The following is a 27,699-nucleotide window of genomic DNA, read 5'->3' as shown; positions in this document are numbered from 1 at the left end:
GTGAAAATATTGCCCGTTAAATTTCAAAATATGCATCCATTTTGTCCATTTTCATCCATTGGACATTTAAGCATTTTTTAACATTTATTCCTGACGTAGATTTGAACACGAAAATCCCGGATATGTCCGGGAAAATCCTGACGAATGGCAACCATACTTTAATGTAACTTGGTTCCAACAGCCACAGACACGTAATAGGTGTTTTCAAATGTTTTTCTTGCGAAGGTTGTAGGCTACATTAGGCTTGTAATTGCCTGAATCAGTACAACCATAGGCTACGTAATGTGGATGTATGACGTCATTGTAAAACAAATTTAATTTTAAATTTGTGCAAAAGGCTTTTGCCGTTACATTGTAGGCCAAGTCCAGAGCATACGCCCCCGGCAGCTTATGTACATTTAAAATGAATGTTTGAAAATAAAACTTCAACTAGTCAAGGCAGCAGACAGTTGTTTGCCAGAAAGTGTCTGCTAGCTTGGGCAGCCTAGGAAAGTATGTAATACCGGGTGCCGATGTCACAGGACGATAGAAAATGTTTTCAAGATCAAAAAAGAAAAAGAAGAGACAGGTGATATCACGAGAAAGTATCAGGCATATAACTGGTCCGAAAAATATATCATCACTTGGGACCGACCTTCCTTTACCTCCACCAACGCTTCCTGTGTATGACGAACTTTTTAACTCTGCAACTACCGGGAGTTTCTTGTCTTGTCAAAATCGTTCAGGTGAGTTCTGAAAATCAAAACTTTACCCGTAAACATGATTTTAGACCTATACTGGTCATTCACCACACAGGTATGCCAGTTCATAGGAGTCATTACAACACTTTCGGGAGCTGCTAGCTGGGCGTGTATAATCGTGTGTGCATTGTTTTAATGTTGGTTGATAGTGATGCTGTATTGGCCCCTTAAAATACTAACATGCCGGCTATCAGTTGTACATGTGAGCTTTAAAGCTGAATAATATTACATGAGAATTGTTGTCAAATATATTCCGTTATTAAAATGACCATCCAATCATTTCTGTTATTATGTTTTAAGAGAGGATTTCTGGATGCCTGCTGGTGATTATAGAGAAGAGAAAAGATGGAAGTTTTCAGCTAAATGAAAAAAATCTCGAAATCATCGCAGAACATCCGGATGTTGCTGATAATTCAATCGCAATCATCTCAATATTTGATCGGAGTCAGAGAGAATTTGAAACTTTGTATAAATTTTTTAACTTTGAACCTTCTACTGGAAAGGTGAGCCAGAAGTAAAAACTGTCGTCGGATCTGTAGCCGACTGGTTCGAGTGCTTTGCTGACCTCACAACAAACGTGACTTGTTTTCTGTGTGCAATGCCCTTGAGCAAGGCAATACCGACTTTTGCTACTGTTCAGTGGACCTGTGGGACAAATCTAAATTCAGGTAGTATAAAAAATACACGAAACCAAAATTAAAAATCTTTTGACAAAAAATAAAATGATTGATTGATTGACGTCACTATTGCGGTTCTTAACTTTAATGTAACTTGGCTCGAACACAGACACGTAATAAGTGTTTTTGTGCAAAGGTTGTAACATTAGGCTTGTAATTGCCTGGATCAATACAACCATAGGCTACGTAGTGTGGATGTAGACGTATGAAAAGAGGTCGGGCTCGTGAGAACCAGAACTTTTGACTTTAATGTAACTCGTATGGTATTGTTTATTTTTCGCCATAAACTGTTCAGAGCGAAAATTGCTAACCGTTGTAGTTATAGCCCAATAAGGTACAAGGTCTTGGTACGAAAGCTTAGCTTAGCTATTCAAGCACATAATTATAAGAAAACATAGATGGGTAAAATGTTTAACATATTACAGACAAACACTACAGTAATTGGCTTCGAATTAACAGGTACCTTCGCAGAACAATGGCATGTCAGCAAACATAAAACACACGACATACAATTAATTGCTGACATACAATGGATTTAGCGATAATACACCGGGTGGCAACAATACGGACAAAGTGTTAGGTTAAAACAATACGATTAGAAAATTTAAATTTTCAATCGGAGGAACGCGCCATTTTCGTCATCTACTTATTTTGAGAGACGCGTTTAATCACGTTTTAGGAAAGCTTTAACTATTCGAGGATCATCATCACATTTACAATAAAATTTAAAGCAATCCACTATTTGGTTGCCGCCATCGCAATTTATTAGCGTTCCACTGTTTGTCTAATCGCGATTCAAAGTGGTGTGCAGTCTTACCGGTGTGGAACCAACCAATATCATCCAACCTCCGTAAAAACTAAAATTCTAGAATCATGGGTTGGTTTCACTAAAGATTAGGAAAAACGTGTAGCGATAGGATTAAATACGAATACAACACAGTAAACAAAGTTGATAGCTGATTTACGGCGGATAAATTACTGCATAATACGAAGAGCAAGCAATTTAATTTAAAAAACAAGTAAAGTTCAAAGAAACTTTGAGCAAAATTATGCTTTGTATATAAATGAAACCATATAAAAGATTGATCACAAACAAAAATGAAAGTGGAAAATATTCAACACAAAAGATATTTAATTTATTGCAAAACCCTAAACAATTTGTTTAGAAGCTTAAAATGGGGAATGCTACGAACAATATTGTTATATTTAGGGCAATGTGATGGGAATTGACAAACAAAGCAAAAGGTTTTACACTTATTTTGTGAAAGTGCTAAATTTCCAGTCTTTAAGCAAAACAAATCCGCAAAAAATGCTACAGATGCAACAAATCACATATTATCTTTATTGCAGTTTAAAACGGAATAAAAAAATGCTAAATTAATTGAAAACTTATTTCTTAAAATGCTAAAGATTACCTTAGCATAAGATCATGTGATGTGATTAGACCAATGGGAGCACATTTCCCCTCAAACTCTCGACGATCTGGAATTTCGATCTCCATCTCCTTTGTGATGTCAGCAACATGCTGAGCGATGATTGGTTGATCCTTCCTCAACAGAGCTCCGACGAACTTATCACGAACTTCCATGATGGATGGTCTGTCCTCCGGATGCTGACTCCAGCATCTCACCATCTCCTCCTGCATAAGACTGATGATGTTGACATCCTCTTCATCATCCAGACTCTGTTTGAGCTCCTCCACTCCTAAGCTGGGTCGGTTGCCGAGATGAGCGACGTGACTTATCAGATCCTGGCGTGACATCCGGACATCGAATGGAGGCTTCCTGGTCACAACCTCGTGGATGATCATGGAGGTGCTGTACACATCCATCTTCTTGCTGGTGCGAAGTCCAGGATTCAACAAGCGCTCCGGCGAAGCATACACAGCCGTGAATTCCTTTCCTTTCCCAGGAGCTGGGTCAGCATTTGTGGATGTTGCAAAGCTGGCTCCACCAAAGTCACTCACCTTCAAAAATGAGGAAAATGGAATAACGAAGCACTTCAAGTATTCTGGTGTTCACCTTCACCCACCTTGCATCTTAGGTCAGTTGACAGCAAAACATTTTGACTCTTTAGATCACCGTGAGTCAATCTTTGATCGGAGAAGAATCCAAAATGAAGAAAAGTGATGCCACTTGTCACATCAGCGCAGAATCGAAGCCGTATGACAGCAGGGATGCTGGGAATCTCGTATCCATGCGTACCACGACCGGTCAGGAAAGTGTGCAAGTCACCACCGGGCATATACTCCACTACAATGGCTGCTGCACCAGGCCAGTGAGTGTATCCTTCCACACGAACCACGTTGATGTTGCTTGATAACTTCGTGTGTCTTATCTCCTCCATTATTCTGAGAATTGAAACAATGACATCATCACAACTTCTAAATGTTTGTTCTTTTCTTATATGAGCTGACAATTACATACTTACAATCACAGCAGAAGTATAAAAGTTTGTCACAATGAGAAATTAATCACTTTGCCGTGATCAACGACTGTTAGAATGTTTTTCTCCACACATTTCTACACTAGCTGTTATACATAGACACTACCCGCAACATATTGGTACAAACGACAATATCGTGAACTATGTCTACACCAACCAACCTGTCATGAGTTTGTTTGATTGAGGCTCTGGACCCAACTACTGGGATGCATTTGATGGCAACAGGACCATGAGGATCAGTGAATCCAAGACGAACACATCCAAATCTTCCTCTTCCAAGGAAGCCTTCCTCACCTTTCACTGCAAAGATCCTGTGACTTGGTATAAATGTCGAGATCTGTGGAAGTTTGAGTCATAAATATTAAAGCACATATCATGGTATATGCCCATTGTCATAAGTAATCACATCGATAGCTGATGCTTTATTAATTCTGAGCACATTGTGCTATCTTAATGAAGATTTCCCAAACAATATCTGGGAAAAGTTGAAAAACTTTTGCAAAAGCACAATTATAATATTTTTGTAGAAAATAAATAAATTACCAAAATTTTATTTTTTTCATCTTGCTTCATTTGTGAAATTTCATTCTTTAAATTTTGATTTTCAGTGTTTTTCTGCCTCAATTCCTGGAACAAAACAAGGTTCAGTGTAAGAAAAACATTGATAGATTAGAAAAAAATTACTTTTATTGGCAAATTAAATAGAAAGAAAGCCTTGAAAAACAAATAAAACATTTTATTCCAGTAATAGAACAATTTACAATGTAAAATCAGAGGTAAAAAGATGATGATTGCAAAACTCACCTCATCTTTTGCTTTGTTTTTGTCTTCCAAGTCTTTGATCTTCTTCTTATAATTTACCAACTCCCTGTCAAGGGATTGGATTTTTATCTGATAGAAAAATAAGAGATCGTTCAATTGTAATACAAACACAGGTTCTGTAAAACAATTAGAGATGTACATTACAAAACGGTTAATTGTTTAAGAATATTACTATTTTTGAAAATCATGGCATATGCCAATTGTCATCAAGTAATTACATCTATTGCTGTTGCTTTATAATAACATGTAAACAAATGCATAATATAACTAACCTATATGTCATGGCACATTAAGTGAATCACATCTGTTACAGTTATAGTTACTTCATTAATAAATAATAAAAAAATGTTGTTCTATTTTAAAAAAGCAGATTTCACAGAAGCACCAAGAAAAGCTGAGAATAATTGTGCAACAGCGGGTTATATTTTAGAAAAAACACAACTATTATCAAAATTTTATCTTTTTCATGCTGTTTTATTTTGCAAAGTTTCATCATGATGTAATTTTTGGTTCTCAACGATTAACAAATTACATCATGAAAAGCAAAACAGATAAAAAAAATAAAAAATGCATCCATATAATATTTTGAAATCAGAATTGCCGCAGAGCATGAAAAATTTGGAATAAAAAATTAAACATTTAATCCAGTTGAAAGAGAAGAGCTTCAAAGGCTGTAAATAACTGACAGGCATCTATAATGATATGAAAAGGAAATCAAACCACATTTAAGAAACCCAAGACAAACAAAATCCTGTAATTTCTCAAACGCTTGATTCACATTCTGTAATAGTCTGGGTTTTATCCTCTAATTGTTTGATTTTTTTCCTTTATTTACTTCTTTTGTGAAATTATCCAATTTCTTTAAACATTCATGACTTTTATCAGTCACTTTTAGAATATCAGCACATGCCATAATTTGACTTTTCCTTTTATCAAAATAAAATAATGAAAAAAAAAAATCAAAATTTTCATTTATCTTTGCAAGAAAACATCAAACTTGCTTTTATTATCTGGCTTTATTTTTAAACTTTCATCCTTCAAGTTTTGGATCTCGGCGTTTTTTTTTCTCAATATCTGGAACAGAACTAGATCTTCCTCCTTTCCTCCATTCAGTGACTGACAATAATGAAAACAAAGAAACCAAAGATCACATATATTTATTGTTATTCCGTTAATCTGATTCTAAAAACCTTACTGTCAAGCCGGATCAGGTCACTAACTTTGAATTTTTTCTATTATGTTTCTTAACGCTGTTTTCACATTATTATTAAGCTTGTGATAAAACCGTATGTACTCTACAGTACATAAGTAAGTAGTACAGTTGGTTCTAAAATTAACGAAACCCCCAAATCAGTAATCGGTCGATCACTAATACAACACATAAATATACAATCATAACAGCTCAAATGCAACAACATACATACCACCCATAACTCTGGAAGTATACCAAACCCCTTCTCCGTAAATATTTATGGAAATTCAATTTAAAACAATAATCAAGTCATCAATCATCCATACATATACAATAATGTATGATTTACGACATACGTTTAACTTTTTATGCTCAATTGTCTTGGCAGGGTCCTCATTTTGGTCATGGATATCAGTCCGGTCATGATTAATGTTAGAAGATTTGCCTTCAGTATAGAGTTCAGCAAAGTTAATGGGAAATACTCCCTTGCGTCCTTTCAAACAACCTATGGCCCAGCCTTCTTCAACCTATTGAAATAAAAAAAATTTAAGATTTTTTTTTACTACTAGTATATGTAGCCACCCACTACAGTATATGTAGAAGTACAACAGTTGGTATTGTTTCAAATTAATCATGTCATAAAACAAGCCATAAGATAAAAGAAATACGTAAACCAAACAAGTATGATAACCATGACGTGAAAACAATGACATCCTACCAAAATATACAACCAAACAACTTACATAGATATAACAGCAAAACATAAATGCCAAATACAAACTGGAAGAAGAAATTTGATTTAATCTCAAATAGGATTGAAATCGATAAAAGACGTTAACTTAACTTAGCTAAACTTTTTAGCTTAGCTTGACTTTAACTTAGCTCCTTTTTTATTTGAATGGAGTGACTTATGTCCATTCAGTATGGAGGTCGGTATCCGGTATTAGCAGTATGCTAAGGTATTGTTTATTCGGTATTGCTAAAGTAAGCAGAGTAAAACCCAAAATGAAGATTAAAATAATGGAAGCAAAGACTGGACGTTTCTATCAAAGACATGAAAACTTATATCTTATCATTATCTATTTTCTCTGTGCTTTTACGTAAACCATGTCTTTTTTGCTTTTTCCAATATTACTCTGTAAGTATAAATATTCTTGTCTAACAGTTTCCTGGTTCTTGCATTTATTCTTTGAATAACTTGCGGTTTCCAAGACTTTGCTTTTAAACTCTAGAGCAGTGCTTTTCAACCTGTGGGACGGTACGCACTTGTGCGTTTGAAAAAAATTGCAGTGCGGATGACAAACGCGGTGCGGATGAGTGCGGATGAAAATTGTGCATATTTTTTACTTTTTCTGACTTGGAATTATTCAAACAAACTTATTCATTGTGATTTTTTTCTTGCAGAATCTATCTTGTTGTTCTAATGCACACACAAGCTATAGTATTTATATCTATCTTAATGAAGTATTGTTCTGTGGGACTTGTGCTTTTGTCACAACCAAGCATTGTTAATTTGGTTCATTGTTCTGTCACAATAAAACAATTGGTAAAATTTGTTCTCGACTTTTCAATTACAGGATTGATGTTGATCTGCACTACGTAGAACAAGCTGCAGGCTAGGCTACTAGCAAGGTTGCAAATACTTACAGATTTGTATAGAACAGCTCTTTTAGTAATGTTTTTGAGCCTTTGTGAATGTCAAACCTTGACAAGTGATTTTTAAGTTACATGTGGTAGGTAGCAGTTTGCGTGTGAAGTGGACAAATTTACTCTGGCCTAGCCTTAGCCTAATTTTAATAACATGTGGTAGGTTCATTGATTTTTAATAGCTGCACGGCTTAATTTTTTCTTCTTAACTCAGAAATATGCGTGTGAAGTGAAGTGGACAAATTTACTCCAAGGTGAGGTAGGCCTAGCCTTAGCCTAATGCTGGCAGTGGGTGGCAGCATAGGTTTGCAAGGCTGGTTAAGCAGATTGAGAAAAGGTTTTGAAAGTTGTTAAATTTTACGTGAAGACCTCGTTAGTTGTGAAAAAATATATATCTGGCCGAATTTATCTAGCCTACTTACTTTCTTACCTCTTGTCTGGGTTGTATTCCCAAAATAATAACGTACATTGAAGTATTAATTTAAATGCTAGGTTATACAGCAATTTAATCTACATACACTACCAGGGCTGGCGCACTGTAATTAGCACTGGATAATTTACTGAAGCTTTTTTGCAGACGGACTGTGGACTTGAGCTTAGCTTGTTTAGTCGGAGTCGGCAGTTTCGTGCCTGTAAATTTATATTGTTCATATTAGGCTCCAGCATAACTGGTACTAGGCCAACGGCTATTATTTACAATTTTGATTAGGCTGAATTTAAAATAATGTCTCTTGTGAATTACGGCTTTGCCTCTAATAAGAAAGATGCAACAGTACAAAACGAAATATTGAAAAACAATGAACCGTCGACACAAGAAGAAAAAGTTAAAACGAAAAAGCTGCAATCGATCAAAAAGCGGAAATGGAACGATTCTTTTACTGCGCTTGGATTTATCATAGACTCTTCAGATGAAAACTACCCTTCGGCTCGCTGTGTCTTTTGCCATGTCATATACCACAATTCATCAATGGAAAAGCATAAGCTAAAAAGACACAGAGACACTAAACATTCTGAACATAAAAACAAGTCGGTATCGTTCTTCAAACAGCAAACACGAGATTTCGCTGAGCAACAGCAACAATTCGAACAATTAATGATGCCACGCTCCGATCAACCTCTTGTTATAGCATCACTAAAAATAGCTCATATCCTTATGTCTCAAAGAAAGCCATTTACCTTGGCAGAAAGTGTCATAAAACCGTGTCTGGAGATAGCAGCAAAAGAAATTCACGGAGGAGCTATGGCTGTGACCAAAGTGCAAAAGCTAGCCTTGTCCGACAATACAATGCAGAGGAGATCTTCCATGATTGCTGCATCACTAAAAGACATTGTTCTGGCCAAGCTTCGTCATGCGCCTTGCTTTGGGCTTCAATTGGATGAAACGACTGATATCACAAGTAAAGCTCAATTGATTGTTTATGTTCGCTTTCCAGACACGGAACGTAACGAAATTGTAGATCACTATCTGTTTTGTCTTCCCGTTGGCAAAGACACCACTGCATTGAGCATATTTACGAAAGTGCACAATTACTTTTCACAACATGGATTTGTAGTGGCTTGGGAGCCACATCCAATACCATTATACCAATTGTGGAAACATATGCGCCATTTAAACATTGTTCATTGATAAACCTACAGCTAGCATTTAATATTTGCAATGCAGATGCAATTCGGCTGCAGTCACAACTTTACAAACTGCAATCGTTATGCAATATTTGGAAACTTGCACTAAATAACTTTATGTGAAAGCGCCGTTTAGTACGTTACCAGGTGATTCATAACATCCGAGTTTTAACTGTAAATAATTCCCATTTTCCAACGCTTTGCTTTTATCGTTCACACATTCTGAAATATGCGTGTATTTTGTGTTGAATATTTCCGTTCACAAGCGCTCTACGCTGTTATAAGCTTAAACTTCTGTGCGTGTAGCGCCCAGACAGAGAGATACCGAATCGTACGAACGTATTACGTCAGTCGTGTTAGAATGTGATTTGTTAGACTTGTTTTAATTGGTGAATGCTAAGTTTGTGCTTGTGTCATAATAATCGGAACCTGTACAGTTCCTACAATAAAGGATTGTTTCTGATAAACTGTATCTGTTAATCGTAATAGCTTTCGGCTAGTAACAGTAGTAACACGTTAAGGTTAGAGATTTCTAACCGCACGCAACCACGGAGTCAGATCATTAATTCGGCAGGTAAACTAAGACCGAATAGTGTAAGTTAAGACAAGCAGCATCCTCTGCAGATTGATGTGGTCGAAATGTAAGACTGTGTCCACTGACGGTGCCAGGGCTATGGTCGGAGTTCGTAACGGGGTTGTTGCCCTCATAAAGCAAGCCTCACCGGAGGTTGTAAGTATTCACTGCATTTTGCACCGCGAAGCATTGATTGCCAAAAAACATGTCAATGAAGCAATCAACTGCCAACTCGCTGACGTGATTTCTGACGTCATTAAAATTGTTACTGAAATACTGAAAAGCTCAAAGTCAAATCGTGCGTTTCATGAACTTGTCAAAGAAATGGGAGATGGTGAGCGTCTTGTTTATCACTCCGAAGTGAGGTGGCTCTCTCGCGGAAAAGTAATGGAGAAGGTTTGGAAGTTGCAAGGGGAACTTGTTGTGTGGTTTAATGAGCGAGATGATCATAAAGCTCATTTGATTCAAGACTTGTTTTGGCTTGCCAGGCTAGCTTATATTGTTGACATATTCGGTCTTCTTAATGAGTTCAACGCCACTCTACAAGGAAAGGGTATTGACATATTCGAAGCGACCTCAAAAATCACTTCATTCAATCAAAAAATTCAAATTTTGAACGACGAAATCTGCAGTAACAGTCTTAAAAGTTTGAAGACTCTACAGACCTTCATGTCCACATGTAAGTGGGAAAAAAACAGAGCACAAGTTGGAGCAGCGTATCATGAAGGTGGCGAGCTCTCACTTGCCCACTCTGCTTGATAGTCTTGAATCTTATTTTCCAAGCCATCAGGCAGAAGCATTAAAAGCAAAGCTGTGGGTTTTGAACCCCTTCGGTGAACAGGAGCCTCCAGGACCTTTGGGTCATACTCTCAATACCGATTTCTGCCAGCAAGCCTTTTTCAATCGCGGAAAACACGCTGCATTTTGGATAGGAGTTCTGGATAGTTCTTATAAAGAGCTGGCCATCCAAGCACTAGAAGTTCTTGTACAAAACCCCACAACTTATTTGGCCGAAAAGGGCTTTAGTGCACTGGTTGACATCAAAACGAAGAAAAGGAATTGTCTTCATGATGAGACGCTTGATGACCTAATGCGGGGAGCTTTGGAGCAAGAAGTTGTGCCTAACTGGTCTGAAATTGCCAGAAACATTCAGCAGCAACCGAGTCATTGATAAAAGTTGTTAAGTCTCTTCATTTGAATGAAAAAGTGTTAAGTCTCTTCATTTTCTTTTGTGTAATAATTTTCGGTTGGTTTAAAGTGCGGATGAAATTTTTGCGAAAAAAAATGTGCGGATGGTTCTCAAAAAGGTTGAAAAGCACTGCTCTAGAGCATACGTGTCAAACTCCCGTCCCGCTTTACAATAAAACTTGGCCCGCAATGTTATTTTATACATTGAACTATTTCCGGCCCGCGAGATCATTGTACAGTACAACTTAACTTTTTCAAGCAAGAAACAAGATTATAACAAATCGCACAATACAGCAACACAGCAGTTGCCCCATCATACGATAGACGGATAGAGTAAATCGATTTATTCTAACGCTTGTAATTTGGGCTGCTTTTTTTTGTTTGTTAATTCTTTAATACTTTTGCAAGGAGATGAATGAAACATAATGATGTAAGAGAAGAATAATCAAAAATAGCCCAGTCAAAAACATCAAAAATTTGGTCTTGTTTCGCTGCCTGTTCCAATTCATGTACTTGTGTCACAAAACGTTCAATCAAGTTTTATCCTTACGGCCAGCGGCGTTAAATAAGTTTTGACTTTTGGCCCCTGTTGCGATTGAGTTTGACACCCCTGCTCTAGAGTGTTAAAACATTCTAGAATAGTTAAGTATTTTGTAAATTCCTACACTTAAGTGGCATAACTTACATCTGTCAAGACGTCGATGATATCTCCAACTACCAGGTCCAATTCATCGTCATCTTTCCGTTTATAGGAAAAGGTCACTTTCATTCGACGTGTTATTCCTACATCCCGTTAAAGAAAACATAGATTTTCATCACATTACATAACTGTCAAAGTTACCATAACATTTATGAAGAACATTAGCTAAGTAATTCATGCCAAAGCAACCAATAGATTGTAGTATTACTACATATATTGTAAGGAACCAAATTACAGTACTGTGCACCTTTTTCGAGGACAAGGTATATAGGCCCACGTTACATGCGATTTGCAAATTAGGTTTTTAATTAAAAACACAGATATGTGTAGAGAGAGATTTTATAGCGAGTAGTTTAGAAGATTGACCACTTTTATGCAATTATTAAAGAAGTTCACCGAAATAACAACTTGTAAAAGTTTTACAGCAACATTTCTGAAAAAAGATTGGCTCTCAGAAGTGAAAACTGTAAGACTAAACAACTTGTTATGTTCACCAAAGTCATATGCTTGCAACGAGTCATACTTGTGTGAAAAGTTATACCTAACTATATATACGTGCAAACAAAGGTTTTAAATAGCAGAAACTATTTTTAGCAGCAGCCGATCACAAGTTGGTAAACATTTTCAAAGTTAATTCCATCTGTAGACAGGTTGGCCATATTACACACCCAACTATGTAATATGTATAACAATTGCTGGGAAGCGTAAAGAATTCAAAACTAGTAACGGAAAAGATATCAATGGTCATTTCAGTTGTCATGACTCTATGCACTTTTCTACATCTATAAACTACTTGGTCAATGCAGTTACAACTAATTTGGCCTAACAGAGAATAGCGCAAGATACAACTTAAGAAACTAACCTTTTTTCCTTGTACTTTCAACTGGATTCACAGAAGCTGGAAAATCATCAACTACCTTCATTCAAAAAAATAATATTAGGTAGGCCGGGCTTAGCACTATCGCTTAACTTAGAGGAAACAAAGGTTATTAGATCTATAGCTCAGTGGTTCTCAAATACTGTATTAATCAGTTTGAAACCTTCGGAGTGCCCTAGTCAAATAAATTGTAAAAAGCAGTATTAAATCAACAACTCGATTAAGTACAAAGTAGAGATGCATCATCATGAACACAAACGTTATCGGTGAATATTAGCAAAACACCTGCTCATTATGGCCACAAATATTATGACCACCCGCATGATATGATCATCTTGGTACGGTCCCAAATTTCGTCATACGAAACTCTCCGTTTACTATTACTGGTCATCGGATATTACGACCACTTTTTCTGTTTTTCAAAATTTTCTCTTGATTTCTGAGTAAATTAGGCGACAGTGACAATTGTGCCGTATTCTCAATTCATCAACTGACGTCCAGAAGTGGTCATAATAAGTAATTGGCTAATTGGCCCTATGAAGCTGATCAATGAATGCTTACAATATTATTGCTTCATAGGAAGAGAAAAATCTTCTTTGCTTTTTGTTACAAGCTTTTATTCTTGTAGCCATGCACACTTGCAGTAAAGTGAAAGCAAGTCATAAATTTACAGTTTTTTGCAGGTGCTTAATTAAGTTTGGTTCGGTTGAGTCACATCGAACGACAAAAATTTTATTTTGATGCATAATAAAAATTCATAACCGGTGAGGAACAGTTGCAGGAAAAGTTATGTTATAGCAACATTGCGAGCACGCCACACTTCACGTTATTCCCAGTCAAAATGGTCGCACACGAAATATCGGTCTCTGTATATTCTTCATTAGCAAGTTGGACATCACAAAATAACAGCGTCTGCTAAAAGTTGGCAGCAAAGTTTAATGGAATATAAACAATGCATAAAACCATTTCTCAGAATCATGTAAAAGTCATTTCAAACAGACATGAAAAGTTGCAGGTGGCAGAATAATATTAACCTCAATGGTATTACAAAAGCAAAATACGATGGCATCTTCAAATAATAACTTATTAAAGTAAGCTTTCTTTTGCTTCTTTGGGTTTGGAAATATAAGATCAAAAACTATGATAACTCATTATTTGAAACGATGCTGAATAGTGTTTGGAAATTCTCTGTTTTAACAAAAAAAAAGTTAACAAACTTTATATTTTTAATAAACTCAATTCTATTCGTTGATGACAGAAAAGCGCTTGGCTCTGTGCTTATAACGTTTGGGCACACGAATATTTTTAACTATATAAAACGAGATTAAGTCATCACTATGATGTGGTATCAAAATTTTGCCACTTTTAGTGTTGTATTTCATTTTGGCAATTTCACAATCTCGTCATGTTTTATAAAGTGTTACCTTTAGGTAGAATCATCGCTTATTATTGGATGCCTTGTGACATAAAACAATGGTGAAATTTGATTTCAAGAAAGCCAACCGCCGAATTATGTTGTTACCCAAACAAAATAAAGTTAAGACCAGCTGTGTTTGGGGAACAACAAAGGGGATAAGAATCAAAATAAGAAATGCTAGTTTTCAAAACGAGCAATAGTTAGTCTATTTTTTTCAATGCTAAAGCACAAAGCCAATAGGTTGTGCACTATATCAATAAAGATATTACTATACACTATGCTATTACTTATTTATTAGCAAATTTAGTTTGGGGGAATGTTTGTCAGGAAATAAGACCAATTAACAGCAATTATAGTAAATAACCTATAGATATATACATTTTAACTTGTGTTTATAAAATAAAATACAAATAAAAGGAAAAGCGTTTTGTGAAAAAAGATTCTGGGAAACATCTATTGACTGCTTTCGAAAAAAATGCAAATTTTTTGATATTGGAACTTGATACTGTAAATCAAGGAATAACTTGTGACATTACTCAGCTACAGTAATTCACAAATTTGGACTTGGTGTTGGTTTTACAGTAATTTTATAATCAACCAACAACGAGAAGCATCTATTCATGTCTGAATAACATACACAATGGCAAAACTTAGCTAATGAAGTACCTTAACAAAGTTGTCAGGAAAAACTCCAGTACGTTCATTTAGTGATCCCATACACCAGCCTTCTTCATCAGGTTTAAGGTTTGTCAAAACATCACCAAGTCGAAGGGTCAATTCATCCTCGTCTTTAGCATCATAATCAAAGGTCACAATTGCTGTATTAATATAACACCAATTATATTGGAGTTGTGTACATATTGGCATACAGTTTTAAATCCTAATCAGAAATGTATACTGTCAGTTTGCCAATTATCGCAAAAATTCGAAACAAAACACATTCCTGCAAAACACCAGAGTCTACACAGATCAAATACATAAAACACGAAAAGAAATTTATGGTGCATGTTGATCCTCTTAAAATAGTATTAATTAAGTATGAATAATGCTACAAAAGATACAGAAATAAAAAACAATTTAAGTAAACACATAAAAATATTAAAAATCCTTATTATCAAATCATTCTATTAAAATTTTTATAAATAGTCAAATGGGGTATTTCGTCTACACATTTCTTTCACTTTCACGTTCTTTCAGTCACTTTGTGAACTCCAAACAGAAACTGATTGTTTACTATACGGCAGTATAGTATGCACCACTGCCATATAGTCAGTATAGTCTATTATAGTCTGCACTACTAATATTTTAGCGGTATTTTTTGAATGAACTAGTTTGATTTTTGATAGTGTTCAAAAATTTATACCTTGAGCATTATGCCGTGCTTTACAGAACCTCTGCGCGAGCTGTACAATATCGTTTGTCGGGCCGGATGTGACCCGAGGGCCATACGTTGCCCACCCGTGGTCTAACCACACCAAAAATATTAGTTCATTGCACGCAATCTCACTTTTTTGTCGAAAGAGTTTGGTCAGGTTACAAAAAATTTGAACAAGTTTTATGCCATCTACGAAGATCTTAGTCTTTGGCCTCATGCAAATTTTTTAAATCTTAAACTGTATCGTAAGAAGCTATAGCCAGAGGATGACTTTCAGCTAATTTCCGGTTTCTGGTCAAAAAAATGTGAATGTCGTCCAATAATACCAAGAAAAGCATGGTTCCAGATTCTTCGCATAACTAAAGTTTTACTTATTTCCTTGGATGTTTTTAAGATCCAGTACTACGTACCCTTGTAGTATATCTAGTATCATATCTAGTTTTACTTTTGCAAAAAGCGATCCAAGTGGACACACAACAACACTAAGCAATGAATTAGAATGGCAATGACATAATCAATACAATTTATTTCAATTTTATTACTAATTTTATTTTGTTTAATACAATTTTATTTCATCAGTCAATGGAAATTTATACAGTTCATATACTTCTAAAAAAAACTTATTATCACTTGTCAATCAAGCACTGCACTGCATTATTGACCGAGATAATTAGAGGTCATGGCCAATGCACATGTGTGCAGGCCTATAATTAAATATGTCATTCAACGCATTCTCGAGCGAAATGTGAAAAGGACATGGCCAAGTTCCAATGCATTCCCTGCAACATTGTATGGAAATAAACAAGAACAATTTCAGATTTGTCTGAGTGAGAAATTAATTTCCGGAATTTTTTTAATCTCCTTAGCCAACGCCATAGGCCTACTTACCCCGGATACTTTACCCACATCGGTGGATGTTTTAGGATACAATAAAAGGCTGAAATTGAAAACAGTTTTTCCCAACTATAGTGTATTTTCAGCATTTTTTAGGCCTTCAGTCTTTTAGGGAGATCCGATTTTTCTATCTTTTTTTGAGGTCAAATAATCCGCAGATGCAAATTACATACTAAGTAGTCGTTGTTACTTAAAACCCTGATTGTTATAACGTGTAGTTAGTGACCACCTTCCAGCCAAACTTGTTGTAAGTTGACGCACAAACAAACATGTTATTGGAAAGTTTCTAAAAATTGCGGAGCTATTACCTCGTTTTGCGTTTACTAATCAAAGTAAATTTTGTAGGGTTGTGTCCGTTAATTGGTGCAGAGTTTAGCAGCTCTACACTGTAAGGTAATTGGCAATAAAAATTTCAACTAACCAATTTTCTTTGACAGATCCATCTGCAACAACTTCACATCCACAAACTTACAACCAGTTGCTTTAACAAGACAAACAAACAAATGCACAATACAATATTGCAACACCTACGTCTTGGAAAAATATGTTTGGTAAGATTTTTGTCACATTACTGCATTGGTGACCGCGGCATTGCGCCCATACGCAATTTGGAACTGCAAGAAACAAGTACTGTACTACATAAGGAAATACGATACGGACGTACCGTAGATAACAGTTAAATCATTTAGGAAAACATATTTAGCCTAGCCCTAACAGATGGTTTCACGCATAGAAGTAATATAAACACGGGTCAATCGGAAGTATTGCGGCCACATTTTTTCTTTGCGATTTAAAGCTCATGTTAAATACGTTTGCCTGGTGCTAAAGAAAAAAATTTTCACCATATTGTGCAGAATTTATTCTACTTTTTTAATGTAATTTTATATTATTTTCAACTGATGCAAAGATGAAGCAAAACGATTTCTTCCAAGACTACTTTTTACGGGTTATTGCGGACACACATCCCCATAAATGCGTCCGCATTTCCCTGCTTTTGCGGACGCATTTTTATCAAGAATTTAGTCTTTTACAGTATATCGGTTTGTTGTGTGCAAGACTGAAAAAGAACATTGGACTTGATAGCAATGCAAAATAATTTTTTTTTATTCATTGATTTGTGATGATATCCCGTTATAACTTGTGCTATAAAATTTCGTGTCTATCTATATTTATATTACGTGAGTTTATAGTTTATTACGTTTCTTTCTTTTGCGGGCTAAGAAGATCGCTGTAACATTAGGCCTACCATATTTTCATCGCCAAAAAAGAGGACGATTTCTCCAGCAAGTACAATGCAAATAAAGTTTTACGTTTAAAAAATTTATCACATGTTTTTGGATAATTATACGCATATGCACAAGTAATGCATTCGGCTTCAAAATCATTATATCCTTTTCTGAAACAAGGATACTTCTGCCGCAGTTCATCAGAAAACATAGTGTTCCTCTTTGGCATTATTGCTTAGCTTTATTCAGATTTTATGTTTATCTAAATTTAAAAAAATATTCCAATACATTCCAATACAAAAGCAAAACTAAAAGGAGTCATTACGCTTAGCCTGTATCGAGTACAAGTATATTTCAAAAGAATAGGGCAGCTTACAATCTTATACTCGTGCATGTTATAACAATTCGTGATACAACATGTTTTCTTGCGTTAATGTATTTGTTTACATTATGCAACAAGAAACAATTAAAGAAAATACCACTTGAAAAACGATGCTAATGAAAAAAGAACAGAAAAACATTGTATCAGCACCATTTCACACACACATATCACAATACCACTGCAAGTTTTCAATTTCATTCACCTCGAGATTGAGGTTCGTGCATTTGGTATGGTACCAGAAATCACAGCCATCACAGGCTACCCATGACGGCTCAGCCGGACCTCCTTTCCACTTTTGCAAACAATTCTGGCAAGTATTTTTATCTGGCTATTTTTGTAGTTTGGAAGATTTCTTTTTCTCTTTACTAAGTTTGCAGATGCTTTTTTGTCTTTTTCTTCCTTTTTATTTTACCTTTCTTTTGAACTATCTGTTCCAACTGTTCTAAAGCATCATCTGGCGATAAATTAACAGGGAGGTTCTTTTTTTGCGTTTTGTTGGTTGACTTTGAAATTTTTTTAACGCAAGGAACTTTAAAGAGCTCCCGACGAGCCATTTTTGAAGATGTTTGTGCCTGGCAGTACTCTCTTATATTATCTCTCCTTTTTTTCTCGTCTTTTACTGTTCCTTTCTTCACACAAAGCCAAGCTTGATAAACCTCATCACCTTCTTCACATTTTTCTTCAAATTTCTGCTTTTTCATCTGCTGAAAGTGTGCTTTCAATCGCTTCTAACACAGTCACCTTTATTGATCTCACAGGAGAAAGCTTGCTCAAAGCCTGTGATGCCGATTGAGATGAGCCAGCTATCGTGGAAACAGGGTTGGAACTTGTGTCAATAATAGTGTCAGTGGTGGAGGAGATTTTGTTGATTGATGTTGGTAGAGATTGTAAAAAAATGAATTCATTGGAAATGATTGATTATTATCATTGACAAATAAATCAAGATCATCCAGCTGTTGAGACTGGAGAAGAAATGATTATCCACATCAATGGACGTTGATGGAAATGAGACGTCAACATTGGGCAAACTTAAGTCACAAGGATCACCAAAAGTTGCGGGATCTGTGCACTGTGAATGACTGGGAGAGCAATCTCGGACGTTATCAGCTTTCGTACTTGACGAAGTGTCGGTTGAATCATCGGAAGCGGAAAATATTGCAGCTGGTTGCATTTTTGCATAATTAACCGCATTTTCATGAACTGGCCACAAGCCGCAGGCATCAAAACATTTTATGGCTAATTCGGGTGAACTGGTTTTATCGTAAGCTTGCTTAAAAACTCTGCCAAACGTAAACAAATTCATTGCATGCAATCTTCCAATTGGATTTGGAAGGGCCGAAGAAGCATTTATCCAGCGGTTGCATGACATGTGACGTATGAGGTGGAAAGGCAAATTGCACGTCTTTTTGGTCTCCACAAAGCAAACTGGATTTATAATCTTTGAGACGAATGGCCGTCTAAAAGCAAAACGACCGAGCATCTTTCCGCTGCAGGGGGTAAAGACGAAATAAACACATTCTCGAGCCAGTAATAAAAAGCCTCTTTTATCATCCAACCACAGTCGGTTGCAAAAACAGCAGATCCTTTAGGCAAATCAATGGCTACTCTGGGAATAACGGATTGCCGCCCCCTGTTTTAAGCACCATTGCTACTCGTCGAGTTTTCTTCGGTCGGCTCCAAACCCCACAGCGGCCCGCTAGACTAAGACCCCTAATGTAATATAGACATAGAAATAAATCAACGCCTACAAAGAAGATCAACCCTTAATACGAAATATCAAACTCTCCGTACAACCATACACCAAAGTCTATTGTTCGAACATGTTCCGCCAAATTTCGATCAAGCGCGGAAAATCCTTAAAAGATAAAGTAGGCAACGTACTCGGCAACAATATTTTCAAAGATGAAAACGGTATGTGCAATGGGAAAGGACTCTTTCTCTTCCATCCAGACGATCTAAAAGCAATTCCATCCCTCGATTTGTGACCATTTGACATTCAAAATTAGGAAAAACAACCATCTATTTGCGAGTATTGTTCAGAACAGAACCACAAAGGAAGACACTGCCCTGTAAAAAATCAAACCAGGAACACGCGAAATTAAAACTGAGTAAACCAGAGACGTCCAACAACGAATCCACCCAATATCGCCTGGTATTTTCATCCGAATCCGAACTTACAGACTAGGGAGAAGATTGATCTACCACTGAGGGAACTCCGATAAAAGACCGGCCGCTCCCAAATAACAATAGAATTACAATCTTGTATACAAAATTGTTACAAAATGGAAGTATGCTGATGGCTCAGTATCAAGATTGATCAAACAAAGGAAAGAAACAAAGACATCCAGCATTTTCATTTTTATTTTCATTTTATCGTCTTTAAAAACGTATCATGCACATTAAAAACAGGATTTTATCATCGTTTGCAATTACAATTTACAATTGTTTTCTTCACATTCTTGCACTTACTTATGCGTATGCATGTTCTTTTTAATTTCTTCACAGATTTTTATTAAGTGTTTTTCGTTTGATATTTTTGAACCGAGAGTTGCCCACCAAGACCACCAGAATGGTCGCATTATGGTAATTGCTTGGTATTCATAAGCAGGGGTAGTGAGTAATTTTACATGACGAATTGCATTAAATGTAGATGTTTGCGTTGAGTTCTCATCTTGCATTTCTTCTTTTAACTTTTTAGTTATCTCATGTTGATTGATTGCTCTCTACGGAAATCTGCTTAATTTTATATAATTTTCTAATTTTTGAAAATTTTCTTCATGAATTTGTGATAATAACCAAAATTAATATACAGATTATGTAGGATTTACAATTCTAATACTTATGTGTTGTTTTAGCAAGGAGTAACACGAGCCACAATCATTTCCTGTATTATTGTTGTGACGTAATATTTGTGCCTTTCTTGCACGCGTTCAGTTTGTCGAAAATAAGTTTGTTAGCGAAAAGCAGTACGAAGTAACAAGTCTGGGAATAATCAGCAATCAGCAATTTAATGCAGTTGAATATAGCTAAGCCAAAATGCTATCACATTGACTGTTGAATGAAGTACTGTTGATGTACCAATGTTCTATCAATTTGTAATCGTATAACGAAGAAATAATATAACCAGTTTATACAATCAACAAATTTGTGCAAACTACTGAACAGTACAACTTAAGACAACCTCAGTGTCAGGTCGGACAACTCTGCTTGTCGGCTTTACAAGACAATCAGCTTTTAGCTGAACAAACGAGTCTAGGATTGAATAAGCAAACAACGACCTTGAGGCTCATTATATCGAAGACAATAAACATTTAGACCAGGGGTGTGCAACCCGCGGGCCAAATGCGGCCCGCAAAGGAAAATTATGCGGCCCGCGAAACGAGTTTTAATTTAGTTTAGTCTGCTATGTGCAATCAATTCCAATCCCCTTGCAGTGCTGAATCAAACCTTGGCTGAATGTGTGTGACGCAACAATACCCTAACACTTAGGGTATTGTTGCGTCACACACAGACGATTAGGGCCTAACGGCTAGCTTGTGCAAAGCAAGAACGCAATTCACAAAGATGTCAATTGCTGAGCAGTTAGCATTTCAAGGAAAATGTAGACGCTGTTAATAAATTGCAGTTTTCTTTAGAAATTCCTGCGTCTTAACTTATATTTCTGCAAGGAGATAACCCCTAATAAAGTCACAAGACCAATAACGAAAGAAACTGTTATTGATTAAAGGTGTGGCCCGCGGTTTCAGCCAGTTGTTGGGATCTGGCCCTCTTGTACAAAAGGTTGCACACCCCTGATTTAGACAATCAAAGATTGTATTGGAATGACTGGTACAGTCAAGTTCAACTACAATAACCAATCATTCCATTACAAATTAAATATGTAGGCCGTGCAGCATTATTGTCAGAAGCAAAAGTTAAGCTAACATTGTTTCAAATTTCAATTGCACTTTTGTACTTACTAAGAAAATAACTTGTAATCTTGCTCTTTAATACAAAAACCTTCTTTGCCTTCCAATTTGCTTGTAATGTTATTTCTATGCAATTAACGTTTTCAGTTGACAATGCACTCGATGAAATTATTTCTATATTTGTATTTAATTTTTATTTCTATGTCACTCAGATGATATACAACATATTGCGATGTCTATATTTGTGCTTCAAATGCTCTTCAAATACTTTTCATCAACGTGAAAATGTGCACCAAGTCAAAACATTGAATAATAATTAAACAGTCACCATAAAACCATCCAATCGTCATGAGTAAAACAACTCGCAGTCCAAACTTGGAGTTAAGGAATACGCAGCCTAATCGATCCAGTTTGACTCAAATTGATTGGAGCTTTTGTAATGAATGTGCGTGAAGGTAAAAATAAATACATATACTAGGACGTGTTGTTGATAAGTTGGGCTCCTCATAAAGTTCAAATAAAGCAGAATTTGTGTAAAGATTTTGAGGTATTGGTCTCAGGGCAAGGACAGACATCATTATACCAATGATCTGTAGAGAACAAAAAAAATCATCTCGATGATTGCTACTTTTTTCTTGTCAGTGTGAAAGGTTATGACAAGAGGAACAAGCTGCAATATCCAAATCTTGCTTCTGCTTTGCGTCCAATTGTACACAGTGAGAAAATATGAGTGCCGTACTTTGCTGATCTGCCCGATAATAGCTTAAGAGCTTGGATTATTCTCTGATTCTCCACAAGCTGATGAAGAAGTTTCGGAGTTAGATTTTCAAACCTCGAGCTCCTTCTGAGCAGTTCTTATTGTTCAATCAGTCGGAACTGAACGATTTAATCCGTGACTTAAATCTTTCTAAACAGGTTTCAGAACTGCTAGCTTCACGGCTCCAGGAAAAATCCTTCTCCAGCCTGGATGTACTGTTGTTACCTGCCTTTTTCTGGCGCTAGCTCGAGACCTGCAGTTAGCAATAAGATTGTATTTCAAAACGGCACGTCTGCACAGTGTCGGTAGAATGGTCACTCGTTCGATAACGGGCAAGGGGTAATCAAAATTATCGGTGCTTCTGGCCGAAGGCAGAAAATACAAAGGCACGTCAAACCGAGCAGAAAACAACGTAACACTTCTCCCCCGCCAATAATTATCGCTTCGACATTGCTTGAACATCAATCAGCATAACTGGCTATAAGCTAAGTATATGGTAAATACAACGGCAAACTACAATGTAATCACGAAGCAAACCCCCATTACTTTGTTACCCAGATGAATTTGTGAGGGCTTTTTCAAGGTCACGTGCCATAGGAGCCAACCCACTTCCAATAGGTCCCACAACTTACAGGTCACATAATCAACAGGCCACTATTGCAACCCACAATGCAAAGACAGGCGTCAAAAATGAAGCCTGGGTCGACATTACACAGGTCATGAAACTTGATTGTTAAGTTAATGCCAAGCTGATCGACACAGGAAAGTAACAAAGACATCCAGCAGCTGGCAGATTACCGACCATTTCTTTTCAGGAAGCTACGCAGCTAAAACTTTGACAGAACAAGAAGGAAATATGAGCTCCGAGTAAATGTCGTCGGGACCCGGTGCCTTATGTTTTATTGGTGACGGACGGAATCGTACTTCCGTGGTTGTTGAGTTGAGACTGCGGTCGTTCACTCGCGAGTCATTTCAGGACTTTGACAACACTGTCCGACTACCAAAGCGCGCGTGCCGGGAGATCTTCCGTTCGATTCCCGAAGCAGGATGGCCTGGGCGTGACCTCTTTAGTCACGGAGTACGACCTCCTCAAGATTGCACAGGCCTTCAAAGTCCTCCTCCAGAGTCGTCGGCTATTGTTTCGTCAACTCCACCACAGAAACAACCGCTGATGGAGGGGGCAGTGACCGTCGCACCCGATCACAAATCACGACGGAGGTGATCACGGGACAGGCGGCAATCACCGCAACGCAGCAGATGAAGTCAACGTTTTTAAACAAAGAATTTTTGTTCTTTCTGTTCTACTTCACGCAAAGATACTTTCGTGTTATTTTATGGCAATGTCTAAGCTATTTTTTTGTTAAGATTTGTCCAGTGCGTAGCAAAGAAAACTTGGTTCTCAACTTGAGCAATTCCATGTATGATGGGACGAACGATACCAAACAACCAAGTACAACTTATTTCAAAATCACTTGTACTGCGAAGTTGACACAACATTAGAAGTAAGTTTGCTTAATAACATATTAATGGAGTGGTGAGAACAAAACATGAGCACACCGTACAACGTGGCCATTAAGCAGACTAAAACCTATGCCCATACGTATCGCTATAAGTGATACGATGCAGTTGATAGTGTAGAAAAATTATCCAACAATTTTCTACAAAAACCGGATTTTGTTTAGGAAATGTCGTCTAAGTTAGAAGAGTTTTCGAAGAAAACTACTCACCACACCAAAGTCACGGAGCAACAGGCGAGTATAGTTTGTAGCACTTGTAGGTAAAAATGTATAGTAACCCTGGCTCACTGGCACTGTTTGTAATGGTCTTGTTGCACGCATTGAATCAGAGGTGATGTCATTGTAGATCCAGCGAATGGAGAAAAACTGATCACTGCCGTAGATGGAGGAGCGATTCTTGTCTCAGACGTAATAAAGCTTTTCACGGAAGGATACCACAAATCACTGGCAAACAAACCAAAACTGCTCTTTCGCACATCATTGTGTTCACTTATTATGAAGATTATTTATTTTATGTAAATATAAAATCATACATCATCATGATATCATTCCTACCCTACGGTGTTGTGGAAGTTTTTTGAATATGTAGCCTACTCATCTACCAACAATACACTTTAGCGGAAGTTTGCTTTCACTGGTTGACTGAAATTGCACAAATTTAGGGGGCCTGTTGTCTGCACTTGGCTAAACAGCCAACAGGGGGAACATCCTGGAAGTGCAAGGCAGTCAAGCAAAGCTCGTGGCGTTCGCTGTTTTCCACCATCGACGACACCATTATTGCGCTTCTCGATTTCAGCACAGAAAGCATAATGGCCAAGTTTTCGGAGAAAAAGTAGGGAATAAACAAATAAATGGCCATGAAGCAGCTACAAAGCATTTAGCGATCATTGTCTCGTTTTTGAGTTGGATTCTTAGTTTTCATTTACCACACAAAAGGAAATTTGTCCCCAGACCAGCAAGCTCAAGTAAGCCAACCACTAATAGGCCTATCTATCATGCACTCATTCCATTCAAAGATGTCATTAAGATCTTACGATACACAATCAGAAAAACAGTCCTCCAAAGTTAATTAACAAAGTAGGCTATGATTACAAATATAGGCGTATTGACAAGTGACAAGACAATACTCATCCACTTGAACACAACTTGCGTGTAGTTAGGTGTCATTTGCCACCAACCAACCGAGAGAACAAAACAAGGATTTCGTGTGTTCTTTTCATAGCTGCATCTATGCACTAAAACACAACATGCAACAGGAGACCGTCAACGCTGGCAAAATCCTCCCAGTGCAGGTACAGGCTACCACTACATTTTATTTTGTTATCCCACAAACTTCAAGAAAACATTCTTTTTTAAGAACGTGTACTAAGTTGAATTTCAGCTTTTCTAAATAACAGTTTTATTGGTGACAGTGCTTAGTTTCTTACTGGCTTCAATATGCCAGTTACACAGGTCATCCGTCTTATGGAGGTTCGGGCATGCCCAGTCTTGCTGAAGCATGACGTATAATCCTTATAGACTATGCAGAGCGCGAACACTTTCTTCTGTTAATCAAGGTAGATAAAGGTGCAAGTTATTTAAATGAAATATTCTCAAGACTCAGTGCCAATGAGATTGATTCTTAGTTTAATGCTAATGCGGGCAGACTACCGAGAGCTAAGATGGAAAATAAAAAACATGACATAAGCCAAGTCAGCAATTTGCGTAATTAATAGCTAAATCAAATAGTCATTAAATTAATCCCTTTGTGCATTGGAGGAATACATCTTCTAAAAAGTACGGACATCAGATTTTACGAAACAATCGGTCACCACAAAACAACTAAGAAAAATGTCCCGGTCAGCCTAATAGGATACTGTTGTGAAAGTAGCAAGCAAAGTACAAGTGTCTCCTCACCGAAGAGACTCATCACAACTAGTGTTGGTGTTTCTTCAACCGATTGAATGATAACCATAGGCTATAATGATTTGTCAAAAGTGAAATGACGAAACATTTCATTGAAAACCAGTATTTTTCATCCATTTAAGATTTTGTGTGGAACAGCATGAACAAGCAGCACAGCCGCCACTAATATCACAATATCATGCACTTATTCCACACTCATTCAAGGTTGTGAGATCCACATCCCTTTTCGTGGAGATGATATGTCCTGGTGCAGAATCTGAACCAGCCCAGACAAAATTCGAAGCATTCAAATCTTCAAAGATAAGCCATTGATTACTGGGCAGTTTACCTTGATTAAAGACAACGAACAAATAACTTTGGAAAACGTGGAGTGTAAACTGAAAGATGCAGACACCGAGGGGAGTGTTGCTTCTAAATCATTTCAATTTCATTCGTTATCAGAAAAAGGCAAGTCAGTTACAACCATGTAGGCACCAGGCATCCATTACTTCCTTAACTACTTACTAGAAATGGCTAACAGCAATTTTATGTTACGCTCGTTGTCTTAATTTTGGGCAGCTCTAGAAACTTCTTATGAGAACAGGGAAATAATGACAGGGTGGTTTGGAAAAGATTTTTTTTTTTATAAATTTTCGAACCTCAAAAGATTAAAAATTTCCACATATTCCTTGTGTGATGTTTTACAATTAAGTGGATGATTGCTTACAAAGTGCATAAGATAAACAGGACATGTTCTAATCTTAAGCAATACTAAGCTATTTGAGGGTCTCGGATGCTTAGTTACAGTGATGAAGAATCTGTCTTCTGACGTAATAAAGTATGCATTTGACTAGGTCTAATTGTATGATATGTTGTCTACCAGAAGCTACGCTTTTGTTGTTATCATGCACTCACTCCATTCATACATAGTTCACTATAATTCCATTTTTTAAGGTTGCGAGATCCACATCCCTTTTTGTGCTTTGCAGGAATACTGTCGGCCTACTGAAGTCTTAGGAGAGGCAATTGTAAAAACATCAGCACATTAAGTAGGTTAGCCTTTTAAAAGCGGCGGGTTATCAGATATTACTCAACAATGAGAACCCAGTTACTGTAAGAAAAATGTCCTGGTCACCCTGTGACTCAAATTGTGTAGTCATGCAATGCACGTTTGATCGAAAAACAAAATAGGCCATGATTACAAATATGTGCAGTGTTGGACACAACTTGTGTGCGGTCAGGTGTCCCTTGTGCATACCAACAGTCATTTTAATGATATACATATGAGACTAATTGAATGAAAATGAGCATTTTTCGGGGTCATCAATAAAAGATGTGTTCTTTCCACTTTTCAAACACCCAGCGAAGCTGCACAGTCGACACCGGCAAAACCATCGCAGTCAAATCATAAAATTTAAAACTAGATGTACCAGTTGAAATAAGAACAACGTTGGAATGCTCTAAGTCGACTTAAAAAATTAGTCACTTGCTATACAACATCGCAGGAAGATGTCCTGATCACTGTAAGTCTGCATATGATTTTGTCAGCGAACACATCGGATCGTGAGACATTGTTTTATCTTCGGTCCGAAACGGATAATGGTTATGACTGGACCGGGTTGTATTAGAGTTCAGAGCTTACGAAACAATCAGTGACGATAAAAACTGTCCACTTGTTGTAATTTATTTATTTTTCGTGAAAAGCGCGGGGGGGAACGAAAAATCAAGCCAGTTATTAATAACATGCGCCAATGAACAGGAAGGGACAAAGCCGAAAAGGCTTAAAACGTGCTCTAGAAAAAAAACCTTAATAATTGCTGGGAACAACCAGCACGGCAACTAAACTTAAAGTTG

The 27,699-nt window shown here is 36.9% G+C and overlaps 1 protein-coding gene across 1 annotated transcript; it reads right to left on the bottom strand.

Moving 5' to 3' along the window:
* Nucleotides 1-1,674: 1,674 nt before the first annotated feature.
* LOC143450835 (receptor-interacting serine/threonine-protein kinase 1-like) lies at nt 1,675-16,707 on the bottom strand. Its single transcript, XM_076951557.1, has 10 exons — nt 16,593-16,707; nt 14,569-14,720; nt 12,471-12,525; nt 11,594-11,691; nt 6,233-6,403; nt 4,667-4,753; nt 4,406-4,489; nt 4,024-4,199; nt 3,449-3,767; nt 1,675-3,383 (listed from the first exon to the last, which is right to left on the bottom strand). The coding sequence occupies exons 1-10, from the start codon at nt 16,612-16,614 to the stop codon at nt 2,829-2,831; spliced, it is 1,719 nt and encodes a 572-aa protein (XP_076807672.1). The 5' UTR covers nt 16,615-16,707; the 3' UTR covers nt 1,675-2,828.
* Nucleotides 16,708-27,699: the final 10,992 nt, after the last annotated feature.

This window comes from Clavelina lepadiformis, chromosome 3 (assembly GCF_947623445.1).
Source record: "Clavelina lepadiformis chromosome 3, kaClaLepa1.1, whole genome shotgun sequence".
Classification (NCBI taxonomy): domain Eukaryota; kingdom Metazoa; phylum Chordata; class Ascidiacea; order Aplousobranchia; family Clavelinidae; genus Clavelina; species Clavelina lepadiformis.
This window is presented reverse-complemented; position numbering and strand designations above follow the sequence as displayed.

Excerpts from the sequence above, each read along its gene's own strand:
- LOC143450835 (XM_076951557.1), bottom strand. The coding sequence starts at position 16,614 with ATGGATCTGTCAAAGAAAATTG. Across the intron at positions 12,526-14,568 it reads TTCCTGACAACTTTGTTAAG|GTAGTTGATGATTTTCCAGC; the intron begins GTACTTCATTAG and ends TTTTGAATGAAG. Across the intron at positions 3,768-4,023 it reads ATCAAACAAACTCATGACAG|AATAATGGAGGAGATAAGAC; the intron begins GTTGGTTGGTGT and ends TTCAATTCTCAG.